General features: G+C 44.6%; 1 protein-coding gene across 1 annotated transcript in view; it reads left to right on the forward strand.

The window, feature by feature from the left end:
• LOC5570505 (myosin heavy chain, non-muscle) overlaps window positions 1-18969 on the forward strand; it is a 167865-nt gene that overhangs the window by 146397 nt on the left and 2499 nt on the right. Inside the window, exons 5-13 of the mRNA XM_001659142.2 lie at window positions 2998-3018; window positions 3483-3506; window positions 7179-7271; window positions 7346-10085; window positions 10149-10453; window positions 10718-11072; window positions 11131-11540; window positions 11601-12662; window positions 12728-12891. Coding sequence (XP_001659192.2) covers window positions 2998-3018; window positions 3483-3506; window positions 7179-7271; window positions 7346-10085; window positions 10149-10453; window positions 10718-11072; window positions 11131-11540; window positions 11601-12662; window positions 12728-12891 — 5174 coding nt within the window. The remainder of the gene's footprint in view (window positions 1-2997; window positions 3019-3482; window positions 3507-7178; window positions 7272-7345; window positions 10086-10148; window positions 10454-10717; window positions 11073-11130; window positions 11541-11600; window positions 12663-12727; window positions 12892-18969) is intronic.

Here is an 18969-nt window from a genome sequence, read left to right on the forward strand (position 1 = left end):
AATAAAATCAAGGGGATATTCTTTCGGTTTCCCGGAAAATCTCTTGACATTACCTTAGAGGAGTTAATCTCGGGGAAGGTTTCTGCAGAGACACCTGATAATATGTATAGAGATATTCTTAAAAAAATTCCGCTGAAATTTTCTGAAGAATTTTTTTTTTAGGTAATTCTCCACTACTACTACTACAATAGATGATTTTCTGATCTGTCAGCTTCCCCCTGATAAATTGTTCTAGACTAAACAACAATAGCACAACAAATTAACCGGCAGTTCTTTTAGGAAAGCATGCTGAAAAAATAAGAAGTTCGAAGCGTTGTAAAAGCGCTTTTTGAAATTGAGGAATGAATACTGAAGATTCTCCTTACGGATGTTTTAAAGCACTTTTTGAAGGAATTCTTGAATTATATCGTAGAAGAAAAAAGGTTTGATGTGAGAATGCAAATACTTAGATTAGATAGGGAAAATACTATTTTTCGACCTACAAGAATTTTGTACCAATTTTTGTATTTCCATCAAAGTAGGCCTAAATGGTATAAGAGGGTTGAAAATTAGTCCTAGGTAGAATATAGTGGCTTTTCCCCTTACAGTTAACAAGACAGATTTTGGATCACCATTGGATAATCGACGACTTCCAAGAAATCGAAGGGGCACATCTGGACCAAAAAGAAGGCTTGCGGTTATCTACCAAATCGGTGGCACCAATAATAAACAGCAATCATCGTAAAATATCCAAACCAAAATGATTTCCTTCGCAATACCAAACATGGTACTGTGCGATATTGCTGCATATGGCGACCCTAATTTACCGGAATGAGAGGCTGCGGACGGACGGATAGATACGAGGGGGAGGCCCGGGCAAAGTGACATTACCAAACTGGCACGCCATCTCACGCATACGGGAAGCCAACAATTAAAAGTCCAAGCCATCAAATCGCGTTGTTTATCTGCTGTAAGACGTGCAAAATATGGTCATTTATGGCAATGCATACGGCGCCTTCAAGGCCCGGTATATGATCGAAAGGACCGGTCATCCGGCGACGACAATGACGCCATCAATCTGTCAAAAAAACGCAACGTCCCGCCAATCGGGTGAAATATGATATTTGTCACACGACGACTGAAATATCCTCGAACCATATGGGCAGGATGATCAAAATCGATTACGAATGCGCGTAAATCGGAGTGGCCCCCGACATAAATCGTCAACTCGCGTCGCACCAACCCATGTCCAATGTCCATATTTCAGAGTTTACATTTTGGGCATGTCTCGCGCCGTAGTTTAAGGCACCGCAATCGGGGAACGGTTATGGATTGGCCGCATTCACAGAAACAGCGTTCAATGGTTTCCAGTAGTTTGTTGGATAAATGGCCATAAATATAAGCTGGAGCAATCGAGCCAAGAGTACAATGTTCGCTATCAACCAGTGGAGGCCAGTTTTTATCATTGTATAAATAAGCCATTGCAATCTGGAAGAGGCCTTTCAGAAAGTACAGTGCACGCTGTTGCATGCCGTGTGTCTCCGCAAGGAAAACAAAAATCAATCAACGCAGCTTAATGTTGGAAAGGACCATTGCAACAGCAGCAACAGATGATTCAGAGCGAAATTTGTCCTTTCCTTTGCATCACTCGTATTTCAAAATGGCAAACAAATCAGTCATTCGGACGAAACGACCGAATAAGACGAATATCTTCTGGATGACCGATCGACGCATTACGATTACCCAATATGGAAGCAATCTTTCCATTGATGTATTAATTGACCCAAATGGCAGATTACGAAAATAATTCCATCTGCAAAGGTTGAAACAATCAGTTGATCACAAGCAAGAGTGATTCACTCATTTTGAGGATGTCCGTAAAAAGTGATGGAATGCCTAATCACATTCAATGTTCCATCCTTTTTATCCTACAAACTAAAAATAATAATAGAATGGATAGGGATAATCGGAGTGGTTTCACCAATGAAGTGTAATAAGCACCCCTTGAAAATCGCATAAATTTTGGAAATTTATTCAAAAACTGCATGTGATCTTAATTCTGACATGTTAATGAAGCAATTAAATCAGTGATATGAACTTACACAAAAAGACATTAACAATCTTCTAAAAATCTGCCCATATGGCCAGCAGACTTCCATTTTTGATTTTGGTATAATGATGTTTGACTTTAATCTTTGTGCAAGTAGGGGGAGATTATGGGTAATGGGAGATTTACCGGACACTTGAAAAACATATTTCCAAAAACATTCGCAAAAAATAATGAGAATTCGACTTCAATTTGTGTGAAAAACGTTATTTAGTTTTTATTTTTGTGAATATTGAGTACAATATAATTTAAACCTGCTGTACGTGCAATGATTCGTTTCTATTTGAATACTCATTTTTGGTCAGACAAATGCAAATGCTATAAACTCAATGCTGCATACTAGTGTAAAATATAAATTGTAATGTCGCCAATGTATATGTTAGATTTTTGAGTAAGTTAAATTTAGTTAAGTGCTAGTCCTACCTACGAATATTTATTCCAAGTGCATAACGTTCAAATTATGTTTTTTATTTCGCTCCTGTAAAATAAACTTATTTTTCTAGTTCACGTAGTTATGTATCTTATAAGTTAACCTTTTTGGTTTTGTTATTCCTATATTTTTTTCTTCTCTTCTAATTTCATATATAATCCCGACCCACGCTGCCAAATCGCACGTCAAAACCATCCTGCACCATCAAAACAACTACAAACACATAAACACACATCCACCAACGATCATCTGTATTGTTTGCTACCGTATTTGAAACTCTTGTTTCACACAACTACTCCTACACTTTTCCCAAATCCAAATTACGAAACCTCCTACACATCTTTCGCATTACTATTATTGTTCTGTTAATGGTTTGTGTGAATGGGCCTGATGGAAACGACTACTACCACCAACACTACCTTTTGAATCTACTACTGCCGCACTATCACAAACGATCTGCCCTGATTTCCGATATGAACAGCCGTCGCCAGCACTTATAATTGTAAGTATAGATTTTTCCTACTATTTTTATCTGAAAAAATATATAAAAATGACCACATCCGTCACTAATTACGCTCTATTGTATTTCCATCTTCATTCTTCTCGTTTTTGGCACCCTAAACAAAACAACAAAATTTTGCAAACACACAAACACATATTCAATTCACATGCCATATGTCTGTCCGCATATCGTTTACCATCAATCGTGTACCACATCACAAAATCGAAACATCATCACGTCGTGATTTATGTCCGCCGTCTGCGCGCGCTGCCTGGCTGTGTAAACCGTAAAACAACCCAATAACAAATGCGCTATTGCTATAACGCTTTCGCCAAAATGCAACACCACGTGCAAAACATTCATACCGCCAAAAAACAACACGCACACAACAACCCAAACGAACGATCGCGAAAAACTACAACGAAAAAAAAAAAAATGAAATCGCTAAACGAACGAATCGGCAGGGTGGTCACTCATCAAGCCTATCGGTAATGTATAACTGTTTTCAGATTCCCACTTTCGATTGGTTTTTCGATCCTGTTTTCGCCTTGTTGTTTATTGTTTCGGTTTTTGTAGTTAGAGTTTGGAGTTCAGCTTAAAAGTTAAACATTTTTTTCTGTTCGTTAGAGATCTGATTAGAAATATTTTGTTAACTAACACGATGGCTTGTCAACAAAAAGATGCACTAATTGGTTGTTGTAAAAAGTCGTATGATAGAAGTGAAAGAAAAAAAACATTGGGAATAGTAGTCTTATATATTGCCTGTACCAGCATTTGCTATGATAGTTTATAACACTTTACTGGACAATTTCCTCGAAACAGCTAAAACATTAGCGTCGTTCCTCAGAAGCTGGAAAGCTCCTTCTCAGAGGCTGGATAGCTTCTCCTCAGAAGTTGGAAAGCTTCTCATCAGAAGCTGGATAGCTTCTCCTCAGAAGCTGGATAGCTTCTCATCAGAAGCTGCTCAGAAACTGGATAATTTCCTCTCAGAAGCTGGATAGCTTCTCTTCAGAAACTAGAAGGTTTCTCCTCAGAAGCTGGTAGCTTCTCATCAGAAGCTGCTCAGAAACTGGATAATTTCCTCTCAGAAGCTGGATAGCTTCTCTTCAGAAGCTAGAAGGTTTCTCCTCAGAAGCTGGTAGCTTCTCCTCAGAAGCTGTTAAGCATCTTCTCAGATGCTGGATAGCGTCTCCTCAGAAACTGGATAGCTTCTTCTCAGAAGTTGCAAAATTTGTGCTCAGGAGCTGAATAATTTCTTCTCAGAAGTTGTATAGATTCTCCTCAAAAGTTGGACAGCTTCTCCTTAGAAGCTGGTGAAGCTTCTCCTCAAAAGCTGGGAAGCTTCTCCTCAGAAGCTAGGAAGCTTCTCCTAGGAAGCTGGATAGTTTCTATTCAGAAGCTGGAAGGTTTCTTCTCAGAAGCTGGTAGCTTCTCCTCAGAAGCTAAGTAGCTTTTTCCCAGAAGCTGGATAGCGTCTTCTCAAAAGTCGGATTCTCCTCAGAAGCTGGATAGCTTCTCCTCAGAAGCTGGAAAGCTTCTTCTCAGAAGCTGGTGAAGTTTCTCCTCAGAAGCTGATGAAGCTGCTCTTCAGAAGCTGGTGCAGCTTCTCCTCAGAGGCTGGTGAAGCCTCTCCTTAGAAGCTTGTGTAGCTTCTCCTCACAAGCTGGTGAAGTTTCTATTTAGAAACTGGTGAAGATTCTCCTCAGAAGCTGATGAAGATTCTCCTGTGAATTTGATGAAGCTTCTCCTCAGAAGTGTAGCTTCTCCTTAGAAGCTGGCGGAGCTTCTTCTCAGAAGCTGGAAAGCTTCTCCTCAGAAGCTGGGAAGCTTCTCCTCAGAAGCTGGGAAGCTTCTCCTCAGAAGCTGGGAAGCTTCTCCTCAGAAGCTGGGAAGCTTCTCCTCAGAAGCTGGGAAGCTTCTCCTCAGAAGCTGGGAAGCTTCTCCTCAGAAGCTGGGAAGCTTCTCCTCAGAAGCTGGGAAGCTTCTCCTCAGAAGCTGGGAAGCTTCTCCTCAGAAGCTGGGAAGCTTCTCCTCAGAAGCTGGGAAACTTCTCCTCAGAAGCTGGGACGCTTCTCCTCAGAAGCTGGGACGGTTCTCCTCAGAAGCTGGGAAGCTTCTCCTCAGAAGCTGGGAAGCTTCTCCTCAGAAGCTGGGGCAGCTTCTCCTCAGAAGCTGGGAAGCTTCTCCTCAGAAGCTGGGAAGCTTCTCCTCAGAAACTGGGAAGCTTCTCCTCAGAAGCTGGGAAGCTTCTCCTCAGAAGCTGGGAAGCTTCTCCTCAGAAGCTTGGAAGCTTCTCCTCAGAAGCTTGGAAGCTTCTCCTCAGAAGCTGGAGAAGCTTCTCCTCAGAGGCTAGTGAAGCCTCTCCTTAGAAGCTTGTGTAGCTTCTCCTCACAAGCTGGTGAAGCTTCTATTTAGAAACTGGTGAAGCTTCTCCTGTGAATTTGATGAAGCTTCTCCTCAGAAGCTGGGAAGCTTCTCCTCAGAAGCTGGTAAGCTTCTCCTTAGATGCTGGTGCAGCTTCTCTTCAGAAGCCGGTGCAGCTTCTCCTCAGAAGCTGGTGCAGCTTCTCCTCAGAAGCTGGTGCAGCTTCTCCTCAGAAGCTGGTGCAGCTTCTCTTCAGAAGCTGGTGCAGCTTCTCTCCTCAGAAGCTGGTGCAGTTTCTCCTCAGAAGCTGGCGCAGCTTCTCCTCAGAAGCTGGTGCAGCTTCTCCTCAGAAGCTGGGCAGCTTCTCCTCAGAAGCTGGGGCAGCTTCTCCTCAGAAGCTGGGGCAGCTTCTCCTCAGAAGCTGGGGCAGCTTCTCCTCAGAAGCTGGGGCAGCTTCTCCTCAGAAGCTGGTGCAGCTTCTCCTCAGAAGCTGGTGCAGCTTCTCCTCAGAAGCTGGTGCAGCTTCTCCCTCAGAAGCTGGTGCAGCTTCTCCTCAGAAGCTGGTGCAGCTTCTCCTCAGAAGCTGGTGCAGCTTCTCCTCAGAAGCTGGTGCAGCTTCTCCTCAGAAGCTGGTGAAGTTTCGCCTCAGAAGCTGGATACCTTCTGCTCAGAAGCTGGATACCTTCTGCTTAGAAGCTGGATAGATCTACCTCAAAAGCTGGACAGATTCTCCTCTGAAGCTGGATAACTTCTCCTGAGAAACTGGATAGCTTCCCCTTAGAAGCTGGAAAGCTTCTTCTCAGAAGCTGGTTCAATATTGAAACTGGGTGTTGCAATACTCGGTGAAGCGATTCCGTACTTTGATGTAACTAGTATCTTTCAAAGTGGGAGCTGATTGGTTTCTATTGTTCACTATTTACATTCTGCAATATATTTCGCCATGGTATCAAGTTGTGTTTTTGACATTCTGGGTTCAATTGCGCCCGACGAACAATTTTCCTAAACCAAACAGCAGGTAAAATGCAGTTTCCCATATGTTTGAGCTGAAAACCCCATATTAACTTTAATTCAAAGCGCCAGCTCATAGAACAACCATATGAGCTGAATTTTCAGGAAGTTTTCCTCTAATCCTAAAAAATGATCCTAGGAAGTGCATCGTGAAATTACGCTACTTTATTTTCCCCAATACTGTTCTGGGCCAGTCTAATCTACACTATCTACACTGTTCGATGTAGTGCCATTTCCACCTTTCGAAAGCTGCGTGCCCGTTCGTTAAGAGGTTCCTATTCTTATGTCTACACATTTCTGTATGGGAAACGAAACTTTATTATAGGTATAGATTAAAAAACAAAGATTCCTTCGTATTTCTCAAAAATGATACAGCAACTCAATCTCTTCGTCCTCCGCCTCTTATATGTTTGTGACACTAGATATTTCTCCATGTCAATAGACGAGTCTGAGTTGTGCCTGAGGCACATCTCGACTACTCTTTTCCCATCTTCAAAAGATTGGCAACATGCGGAACTTATTACAGTTATATAGTAATAAACATTACTAGCAGTTTGATATTATTAGTTTACCGAATGTATTATAATGTATAACAATATGGAGCATGGTGATGATTTTAATACACAGTAGTTGCAATGATTAACAATTATATTTTAACAGGAATGTCTAATATTAATTTTCATTATGATTCATAACAACCCCTTGGTAAATACTTATTAGCTTATAAATATTATATTTTCTAAACTATTCTTTCTTCGTCTACAACAAATTTATATTCGACCCAACAGGGAGAACTGGAACAGCAACTCCTGCAAGCCAATCCTATCCTGGAAGCCTTCGGTAACGCCAAAACCGTGAAAAACGACAACTCGTCGCGTTTCGTAAGTATCCGCTCAACAATTACAAAATGCCCACTAATCTCTTCAAATGCAACCTCCCTTCCCCTCCCAAACAGGGTAAATTCATTCGGATAAACTTTGACGCGTCCGGGTACATCTCCGGTGCCAACATCGAGACGTACCTGCTCGAGAAGTCCCGTGCCATTCGCCAAGCGAAAGATGAACGAACATTCCACATTTTCTACCAGCTGCTGGCCGGGGCCTCGCCCGAGCAGCGCGACAAATTCATCCTGGACGACATCAAGACGTATCCGTTCCTGTCCAATGGTAGCCTGCCGGTGGCCGGCGTCGACGACCACATCGAGTTCCAGGCCACGGTCAAGAGCATGCACATCATGGGCATGACCGAGGAGGACTTCAACTCGATCTTCCGCATCGTCAGCGCGGTGCTGCTGTTCGGTTCGATGAAGTTCAAACAGGAACGCAGCTCCGACCAGGCCACCCTGCCGGACAACACGGTCGCACAAAAGATCGCCCATTTGTTGGGTCTGAGCGTCACGGATATGACCAAGGCCTTCTTGACGCCCCGAATCAAGGTGGGCAGAGACTTTGTCACCAAGGCACAAACCAAGGAACAGGTCGAATTTGCGGTGGAAGCCATCGCGAAGGCTTGCTACGAGAAGATGTTCAAGTGGCTGGTGAACCGAATCAACCGATCGCTCGATCGAACAAAGCGTCAAGGCGCTTCGTTCATCGGTATCCTGGATATGGCTGGTTTCGAAATCTTCGAGCTGAACTCCTTCGAACAACTGTGCATCAACTACACGAACGAAAAGCTGCAACAGCTGTTCAACCACACGATGTTCATCCTGGAACAGGAAGAATATCAACGCGAAGGCATCGAATGGAAGTTCATTGATTTCGGACTGGATCTGCAGCCAACGATCGATTTGATTGACAAGCCAGGCGGTATCATGGCTCTGTTGGACGAAGAGTGCTGGTTCCCCAAGGCTACGGACAAGACATTCGTGGAAAAGCTGGCCACCGCCCACACCATGCACCCGAAGTTCATGAAAACCGACTTCCGAGGAGTGGCCGATTTCGCCGTCGTGCATTACGCAGGAAAGGTCGACTATTCCGCCACCAAGTGGTTGATGAAGAATATGGATCCGCTGAACGAGAACATCGTTTCCCTTCTGCAAGGTTCGCAGGATCCGTTCGTGGTCCAGATCTGGAAGGATGCCGAAATCGTCGGAATGGCCCAGCAGGCCCTTACCGATACCCAGTTCGGAGCCCGCACCCGCAAGGGTATGTTCCGTACCGTGTCCCATCTGTACAAGGAACAGCTGGCCAAGCTGATGGACACTCTTCGCAACACCAACCCGAACTTTGTTCGTTGTATCATTCCGAATCACGAGAAACGCGCCGGCAAGATCGATGCTCCTCTTGTGCTGGATCAGCTACGTTGCAATGGTGTCCTGGAAGGTATCCGTATCTGTCGCCAGGGTTTCCCCAATCGTATTCCATTTCAGGAATTCCGACAGCGTTACGAACTGCTCACCCCGAACGTCATCCCCAAAGGATTCATGGACGGTAAGCGGGCTTGTGAGCAGATGATCAAGGCCCTCGAGCTAGACAACAATCTGTACCGTATCGGTCAGTCGAAGATCTTCTTCCGAGCGGGAGTGCTGGCACATCTTGAAGAAGAGCGCGACTACAAGATCACGGACTTGATCGTCAACTTCCAGGCGTACTGCAGAGGATTCCTGGCCCGCCGCAACTATCAGAAACGCTTGCAGCAGCTGAATGCCATAAGAATTATCCAGCGAAACTGTGCTGCCTACCTCAAGCTGCGCAACTGGCAGTGGTGGAGATTGTACACTAAGGTGAAGCCATTGTTGGAAGTTACCAAGCAGGAGGAGAAACTGGTCCAGAAGGAAGACGAACTTCGGCAAATTCGCGACAAGCTGGACAATCTGTCCAGAAGCTCGCAAGAGTACGAGAAGAAGTTCCAGCAAGCGATAGAGGAGAAGACGCATCTGGCGGAGCAATTACAAGCGGAGATTGAATTGTGTGCCGAGGCAGAAGAAGGTCGGGCTCGGTTGGCTGCTCGCAAGCAAGAACTGGAAGAGCTGATGCAGGATTTGGAAGCGCGCATTGAAGAAGAAGAAGAACGTGTAAATGCCCTGTCGAGTGAGAAGAAGAAGCTGCAGATCAACATTCAGGATCTGGAGGAGCAACTCGAGGAAGAGGAAGCCGCTCGCCAGAAGCTGCAACTGGAGAAGGTACAGTTGGATGCTAAATTGAAGAAGATGGAAGAGGATGTGGCCTTAACGGAAGATCAGAACCAGAAGCTGCTGAAGGAGAAGAAGATCCTCGAGGAACGTGCCAACGATTTGTCGCAGACTCTTGCCGAAGAGGAAGAGAAGGCCAAGCATTTGGCCAAGCTGAAAGCGAAGCACGAATCGACGATTGCTGAACTGGAGGAACGTTTGCTGAAGGATCATCAACAGCGCCAGGAGTCGGACCGCTCCAAGCGAAAGATTGAAACCGAAGTGGCGGACCTGAAGGAGCAGATCAACGAACGTCGCATGCAGATCGAGGAGATGCAACAACAGTTGATCAAGCGCGAAGAGGAACTGGCCCAGACGCTGGTTAGAATTGACGAGGAATCGGCTGCGAAGGCTGCTGCCCAGAAGGCGCAACGCGAACTGGAATCCCAACTGGCCGAGATTCAGGAGGATCTGGAAGCAGAAAAATTGGCTCGTTCTAAGGCCGAAAAGCAGAAACGTGATCTGAACGAGGAACTCGAAGCGCTGAAGAATGAACTGCTGGACTCTCTGGATACCACTGCTGGTGAGTTTGTTGGCTTTTTTTCTAGTTGAATCATGTTTCTTGATGCATTTATTTCTTAAACAGCTCAACAAGAACTGCGCTCCAAGCGTGAACAGGAGGTGGCCACGCTGAAGAAAACCTTGGAGGACGAATCCGCCAACCATGAGGGCCAGGTGTCCGACATGCGCCACAAGCATGCCCAGGAGATCTCTTCCATCAACGAGCAGCTGGAGAATCTCAAGAAGGTCAAAGGTGGCTTGGAGAAGGCGAAGCAAACGCTGGAGGCTGAAAATGCCGATCTGGCTACCGAACTGAGGAACGTCAACCAATCGCGCCAGGAGAACGACCGCCGTCGCAAGCAAGCCGAAACCCAAATTGCCGAGTTGCAGGTATGTAACGTTTTCGAAAATATGCAATGTTTTCCAAATTTTTCGGTTAAGTTTTGCCTTTGAAATCTCTTATAAGTTTCGATTCAATCTATTTTGCATGCAAACAAACGAATCTTCCGTTTTTGAATCTTAATTTCTTTTGGATTTTTGTGGGTTTCAAAGGACGAAGTTGAGTATTTGCACGTACGGTTTCTACTTCATATGCATCTGTTTGTGGCGAGAAGTCGATTGCTAGTGCTTCTAATGTGTCTCTTATTTCACAAGGTTAAATTGGCCGAAGTGGAGCGGGCCCGCATGGAACTGCAGGATAAGGTAACGAAGTTGCAGCAAGAGTCGGAGAACATTACCCAGCAGTTGGACGACGCCGAACTGAAGGCTTCGGCAGCAATCAAGAGTGCCAGCAACATGGAGAGTCAGCTGACGGAAGCGCAACAGCTGCTCGAGGAAGAAACTCGGCAGAAGTTGGCGCTGAGCTCGAAGCTGCGACAACTGGAAAGCGAAAAGGAAGCCCTTCAAGAGCAGCTGGAGGAGGACGAGGAAGCCAAGAAGAACTACGAGAAGAAGCTGGCCGAATTGAATTTTACCATCCAGGAGATGAAGAGGCGTTCCGAGGAAGATTGTAAGTGTTAGAAATCATGTAAATAATGTTTTGGTAAATTTCATATATTCATTCACAGCCGACATTGCCAAGGAACTGGAAGAAGCGAAGAAGAAGATGAACAAGGACATCGAAGTCCTGCAAAGGCAAATCTTGGAACTGCAAGCTACCAACGATCGGCTGGATAAGAGCAAAAAGAAGATCCAATCGGAGTTGGAAGATGCCACCATTGAGCTGGAAACGCAGCGCACCAAGGTGCTAGATTTGGAGAAGAAGCAGAAGAACTTCGATAAGGTCCTCGCAGAAGAGAAGGCCGTTAGCGAGCAGCACGCCCAGGAACGCGATGCCGCTGAGCGAGAAGCGCGTGAAAAGGAAACCAAGGTATTGTCGCTGACGAGGGAGCTGGACGAAGCGTACGAAAAGATCGATGACCTGGAGACCAAACGGAAGGCACTGCAAAACGAACTGGATGAGTTGGCTAATACACAGGTGCGTTGTTAGTAATGAACACTTTTTGGAGCGTTTTATTAATTAATACGTTAATTACAGGGAACAGCTGACAAGAACGTGCACGAACTAGAAAAGGCCAAGCGAGCGTTGGAGAGTCAACTGGCAGAACTGAAGGCACAGAATGAGGAACTGGAAGATGACCTACAGCTCACCGAAGACGCTAAGCTGCGATTGGAGGTCAACATGCAGGCGTTGCGGGCGCAGTTCGAACGGGACGTGCAGGCCAAGGAGGAACAATCCGAAGAGAAGCGACGTGGTCTGGTGAAGGCTCTTCGGGATATGGAAGCCGAATTGGACGAAGAACGCAAACAGCGGGCCGCTGCCGTAGCAGCCAAGAAGAAGCTCGAAGGTGACCTGAAGGACATTGAAGCCACCTTGGAGATGAACAACAAGGTCAAGGAAGATGCTCTCAAGCAGGCCAAGAAGCTGCAAGCTCAGGTTAAGGATGCCATCCGGGACGCCGAGGAAGCTAAGGCCGCTAAGGAGGAGTTAGCGGCCGTTAGTAAGGAAGCCGAACGCAAAGCGAAAGCTCTGGAAGCAGAAGTCATGCAATTGTCGGAGGACTTTGCCAGCTCAGAACGAGCAAGAAGGGCAGCCGAAGCAGAACGGGACGAACTGCTGGAAGAAATCAACTCCAACTCGAACAAGGGCTCCCTCATGATTGACGAGAAGCGACGGTTAGAAGCACGAATTGCCACCCTCGAGGAAGAACTCGAAGAAGAACAGTCCAACGCCGAACTGCTGGTCGATCGCAACCGCAAGGCACAGATTACCATCGAACAAATTACCACCGAACTGCAGGCGGAGAAATCCAACTCGCAAAAGTTCGAAAACGTCAAGACCGGCCTGGAACGGCAGAACAAGGAACTGAAGGCCAAGCTGTCCGAACTGGAAACCGCCCAACGCACCAAGGTGAAAGCTGCCATGGCCAGTCTGGAGGCCAAGATCGCCAACCTGGAGGAACAGCTGGAGAACGAAACCAAGGAGCGGCTCGGAGGGCAGAAGGCGAATCGCAAGCTGGAGAAGAAGATCAAGGAGCTGACGATGAACATCGAAGACGAGAGGCGGCACGCCGACCAGTACAAGGAACAGATCGAGAAGGTAAGGTGTCCTCGGGCAAAAGCGTGAATTTAGATTAACAAACCATATTTTATCCGAATCTCTAGATGAACAACCGTATGAAGATCCTGAAGCGAAATCTCGACGAAGCGGAAGAGGAAATTCAGAAGGAGAAGACCCAGAAACGCAAGGCCCAGCGAGAGTACGAGGACATGCTTGAGAGTCACGAGGCGCTGACGCGGGAAGTGAACTCGCTTAAAACAAAGCTGAGGTGAGTTGTTTCTTCATTTCTTCGAATGACAAATTGATCACTTTCTAAATTTATAATTTCAAAATCTAAAATTGTACAGTGCTAAGTGAGATTCCCCGAAGGCTTCCTTTCGTATATGTGAGGAAAGTAGCGCAACAGTCACCTCTTCTGTATTATATTGAGCAAAGCAAATGGAACATGTGTTCCGAATTCTACGATTAGTAAGCTGTATCAGTGTTGTTCCTGATTTAGTGTGATAGGGTAACTGTTAGATGTTCAGAAGTTTCTTTGGCAAACAAAGAAAAGGTAATTCAATGACCCTTGAGTGAGTTTCGAGTGTGCTTCCATGACCTGTCACCTGTCATTGTGCTTTAGGATATCCTGATACATACTTGCACGAAGCATTTTTTGTGGTCCCACCTTATTAAAACCCTAAAGTTAATTTAATAGCGTATTAATGGAACGTTAACTCTTAGGCTTGCTGAACTAATCCATTGCATGTGATTTTACCCTTATCGTGTTGAGCAAGATGTCCTTTATCACAAATTTACTGCCTTTCTGTAAAGTTTGTGCTTCTGGGAGAAGTTTTCCTAGCTTCCGGGAGTTTTCCGATGTATTGTATAGTACCTTCTGTAATTTCTGAGAGATTGTGGAAGATTTTTGGAATTCCGCGAAGACTTTCGAGAAACTGAGAGAACTTCTCTCAGTTTCTTGAAAGTCTCCGGAATTCCAAAAATCTTATGAGCTTCTGGGAAAAGCTTTTGTAGCTTTCTCAGCTTCTTTTCGTAATTCTTGGAGAAGCCTTCCGAACTGCCTGGTAGTAGTTTTAGAGAAAAACTTTTCCACCTTCTACCTTCTTGGGTCTTCTGCGAGACGTTTTTGAGTTTCTGCTAGGAGATTTTGGAACTTCTGCGAGTCGTCTTTCGAGTTCCAGCGGAAAACTTTTCGAATTTGTGCGGCAAACTTTTTAAGGTCCTCATTTCGAGGTTTTGCAAGTAGTTTTCCGATCTTCAACGAGAAGTTTCTCGAGCTTCTGTGAGAAGTTTTTCGAACTTCTGCGAAAAGCTTGTCAAGTTCCTGGGATAAGCTTATCCGTGCTTGCGAGAGAAGCTTTTAAGCTCGTGCAAGAAGCCTTTCGCGCTTCGATCAAACGCTTTTGGAGTTTCTTCATGAGGCTTTTCTAGTCACTGCGAAAAGCTTTGCGTGCTTGTATAACTGAGATTCAATGAGCAGTCTTTCTTGCTTTTGAGAGAAGCCTTTGAAGCTTCTAAGAGAGACTTTTAAGAACAAACTTCTGCGAAAAAAATCACGAACGAGTTTCTACGTGAAGTGCAAGAAGTTTTTCGATCTTCTGATAGAAGCTTTCCTAGCGAGCCTCTACAAGAAGCTTCTTGAAGTTTTGCGAAGAGTTTTTAACTAAAGCAAGAAGCCTTCTGTACATTTGCGAGAAGCTTTTCGATCATTTCCCGTTTTAGCTAGAAGCTTCACCACCCTTTGCGAGAAGCTATTCCGGATTCTGCGATTTTCGAGCATCTGAGAAAAGGGTTTCGAGCTCTTGGAAGAGGCTCAATGTAATGCAGAAGCTTTCTATTCGAACTTCTGAGAGCAGCCTTTAGAACTTCCGAGAGATACCTTAAGAACGAGCTTCTGCGACAAATTTTACGAACGAGTTCCTACGAGAAGCTAGTGCCAGAAGTTCTGATAGAAGAGCTTCTTATAGAAATTTTCCCATCGAGCTTCAACGAGAAGCTTCTTGAAGTTTTGAGAAGTTTTTTTTTCTGAAAATTAGCACGAAGCTTTTCGAGCATTTCTGTTTCTGCGAGAAGCTTTACCACCTTTTGCGAGAAGCTATTACGACTTCTGCGAGAAACTTTTCGACCTGCTGAAAGGAGATTTTCGAGCTTTTGAGAGAAGCTCTATATAATGCAGAAGCTTACTGAAATTCAATGAGCAGTCTTTCGAACTTTTGAGAGCCTTAAATAAACACCTTAAAGAACGAGGTTCTGCATGAAATTCTTCGACGTGCTTAGAGAAAAATTTCGAGCACCAGAGAAAAGGTTTGCGAGCTTTTGAGAGAAGCTTTTCGAGCCGCTGAGAGAAGATTTTCGAACATCTGAAAGAAGCTTGTCGAGCTTCTGCCAGAAGCTTTTGTAGACTTCTGTTGGAAGCTTATTCGAGCTTCTGGGGGATGCTTATGCGAAAAGTTTTTTTTTCTAACTTCCGTAGAAAGTTGCTTAAACTTCTGTGGAAAGCTTTTCAAACTTATGTGAGAAGCTTTTCCAACATCTGCGGAAAGCTCTTCCAGATTCTGTGATGGAAATCTTTTACTAGAAGCTTCTTCGTGAAGCTTTCTTAGCATCTGCGAGAAACTTTTCGAGTATGAATGAAATGCTTTGCCGAACTGAGAGAACCTTTTTGAGCTTGAGAACATATCTAATAGCTCAGAGAAGTTCTGAGGAAAGCTTTCTGAGCTTTTGAGCTTTCCGACATTTAGGATGAAGCTTTGGAAAAAGCTTCCTAAGCATCTGAACAAAGCTTACTGAACTTTTATGAGAAGTTACTCTAGCTTAGTGCCTTTAGGGAGAAGTTCCTCGTGCTTCAGCAAGAAGCTTTTCGAGTTTTTCTAGAGAATATTCTTGAGTTTCAAAGGGATCAGATTCTTGCGATTCTATAACATTCCCCAGAAAACCATTCCCCCGAAAACCATTCCCCAGAATTCCGTTCCCCAGAATGAACCATTCCCCAGAAAATCGTTCCCCAGAATGAACCATTCCCCAGAAAATCGTTCCCCAGAATGTAACATTCCCCAGAATTCCATTCCCCAGAATGCACCATTCCCCAGAAAGCTATATGAATATTCATTTTTTTTGCCGTAGCGGTAAACGCGCAGCTATTCAGCAAGACCAAGATGAGGGTCGTGAGTTCGATTCCCACCGGTCGAAGATCTTTTGGGGTTGGAAATTTTCTCGACTTCCCAGAGCATAGAGTATCTTCGTACCTGCCACACGATATACGCACTCAAATTACGGCGGGCGTTCCTCAGGGCTCTATTCTCGGCCCGACTCTGTGGAATATCATGTACGATGGTGTCTTGAAATTGAATCTTCCCAGGGGCGTGTAGATTGTTGGCTTCGCGGACGACGTGGTGCTATTGGTAGTCGGTGAATCAAGAGAGGAGGTGGAGGTACTCGCCACCGAGACGATCGAGACTGTAGAAGATTGGATGCGGGACAAAAAGCTGGCGATAGCTCACCACAAAACTGAAGTGGTTATGATAAGCAATCGTAAGGTTGTGCAGCAGGCAAAAATCACGGTTGGTGATTGCATCATCGACTCGAAGCGAGAAGTTAAGCATCTGGGGGTGATGATTGATGATCGACTTAACTTCAACAAACATATCGACTATGTATGTGAAAAAGCAGCGAAGGCGATAGGGGCGTTATCCCGGATCATGGCAAATGACTCTGCGATTAAAAGCAGCAAGAAGCGGCTGCTAGCGAGCGTCACAACATCGATCATCAGATATGCAGGTCCAGCATGGGTGACTGCACTTAAGACCGAAAGGAATCGATCGCGTCTGAGCAGTACGTATAGGTTGATGGCTATGCGGGTTTCAAGTTCGTACCGCACCATCTCATCGGAGGCAGTCTGTGTGATAGCAGGGATGATACCTATCAGCCTTCTTCTCGAGGAAGATCGCGAGTGCTACACGGACCGCCACACAAGAGGAGTCCGAGAAAGAGAACGTGCTGACACCATCAGAAAATGGCAACATCAGTGGGATCAAGCTACGACTGGCAGATGGACACATCGTCTTATCCCAAGTCTGTCGATGTGGATAAGAAGACCATATGGTGAAGTAAATTTTCAACTGACGCATTTTTTGTCTGGACATGGTTGTTTCAGACAATATCTGCACAGATTCGGTCACACAAGTTCGGCATCCTGTCCCGAATGCAGCAACACGGAGGAAACTGCGGAACATATATTTTTTGCATGCCCGCGGTTTAGCCTGGAACGAGAGGAGATGAAAGCCATTCTTGGTGAAGATGTAAACGTTGACAATGTCATCCAACGGATGTGCAACGACGCGGATAAATGGAATGCGGTGAACAGGATAGTAACGCAGATAATGTCGGCACTACAGCGGAAGTGGAGAGTAGAGCAGCGACATGAAGCGTAAAGATCAGTGCTTGGCTTCAGGTCGTCGGAGCGCCAACGAACCGGAAGCCATTCTCCAACCGGAATCGTCGGACCGACTTCGGCACTTGAATGTCAGCCTGACGAAGAAAGAAGAAGAAGAAGAAATTAGTGCGGTATGGCCTTGGGTCTTCGGGGCGCCGATGAACCGAAAGTTATCCCCCAACCGGAATCGTCGGACCACCTCTGCAACCCGGAGACGAAGACTGCGCGTGAAATTTCCCCTGCGATATCCGCCGGTAGACGGGGCCCCACAGTGCGGCAGTTTTCCCCCACCGGAACTAGTGGACAACCTCCGTCGCCGGGGGGAGACAGGAGGACCAAAGAGAGCGAGAGGGAGTCAGCCTAAGAAAGCAAGAAACAGAAGCGGAGAGTTTAAAGTATGGCGGCGTTAAAAAATTGAAGCCCCCGTTTCCCGAAGTAATACCATGAGGTAGTTCCGGGGGACACATAGGCTTCTTTCCAAAAGCCGATTATATGTGGTGTGATTGAGTTTTTTCCCCTTTTTTTCCTCTTTCACAACAACTCAAGCGAGCTGGAGTAGTTATAGAAGACATACGAATGAGAACCACAGAGCCAAATCCCAATCGGCGCCAAGACAGCCGTGGATGGTGAATGTTTCTAGATTTTGCTAGGAGTGCGAGAAATCTATAAAAAAAAAACACGATATACGCATGCAAAAATGGTCATTGGCATAGTAAGCTCTCAGTTAATAACTATAGTTATATAAGTTATATAAGTTATATTGTTTTTGTATTGTATTTTTTATTCGGGTATGGAAGTGCTCATAAGAACACTAAGCTGAGAAGCAGGCTCTGTCCCAGTAGGGACGTAACGCCAGAAAAGAGGAAGAAGAGTCACTTATGTGACAGGCTAAGGTCTGATGTGACAAAACAAATATGTAGGTAGGAGGGTTAGGGACATAATGAACACACGGGGCGAAATGGACACCCCCTTACTCTCTGGGAATATGCATATTTCAGCAAAACTTTATAAACTGTACGAAATCTGTATTGTATATGAACGTTTTGACGGCATAAAAGTTTACGCTTTGCTTCATTTGTCCTCTGAAATTCTACTATATTTTTTTCTCAGCTTCAAATTAGTTTATAAGCAAAGCAGAGGAAGCGGTGGATTTATTTTAGAGCAAAGAAACATATTTCCATTCTATGTAAAATAAGCATTTACCTAATGTGTCCAATATGCCCCTAATCCCCCTATTCATGAGTATTTTGCATATTACAGTCATCTCTCCCTAACTCGATATTGAAGGGACCATCGAGTTAGGGAGGTATCGAGATGCAGAACACAAATTTTTCAATTTTTGAAATTTTTATTATTTTGACAAAGTACATTCAAAATAGTAAATTAAATGTGAAAAATAGTAAATTTTTAGTACATTTAGCAACGTGACACTTTTTGCATAATCTTCAAAAATTCATTTTTTTTATCATCTGGAAATGACTTGCCAACCTTCATTTAACTATCACTATAATCATAATTATCAAATTAATGAGATTTTTTAACATTTGGAGAATATTTGAAAATTTTCATGGAAATATCGAGTTAGAGAGGTAAACTTGCATAGGAAACTGAAACAGATCGCATCGAGTTAGGGAACATCGAGTTAGAGAGGTATCGACTTACAGAGGGATCAAAGTATGCTAGATTGAAGGGACCGCGCATTCCATCGAGTTAGGGGAAATATCGAGATACAGAATATCGAGTAAGGGAGAGTTAACTGTATTATAATACACCCTTTTTTAATACATTCCCATAAAATATACAGACTATATATTTATTTTTGCATATATAGTGATGCACCCTTCTTTCAGTATTATCTCATTAATGATATAGGCAAAATATATCGATGGAGAGCCCATATAGCAAAAGGTCACT

The sequence above is a fragment of the Aedes aegypti genome, chromosome 2 (genome assembly GCF_002204515.2).
Source record: "Aedes aegypti strain LVP_AGWG chromosome 2, AaegL5.0 Primary Assembly, whole genome shotgun sequence".
In the NCBI taxonomy this organism is placed as follows: domain Eukaryota; kingdom Metazoa; phylum Arthropoda; class Insecta; order Diptera; family Culicidae; genus Aedes; species Aedes aegypti.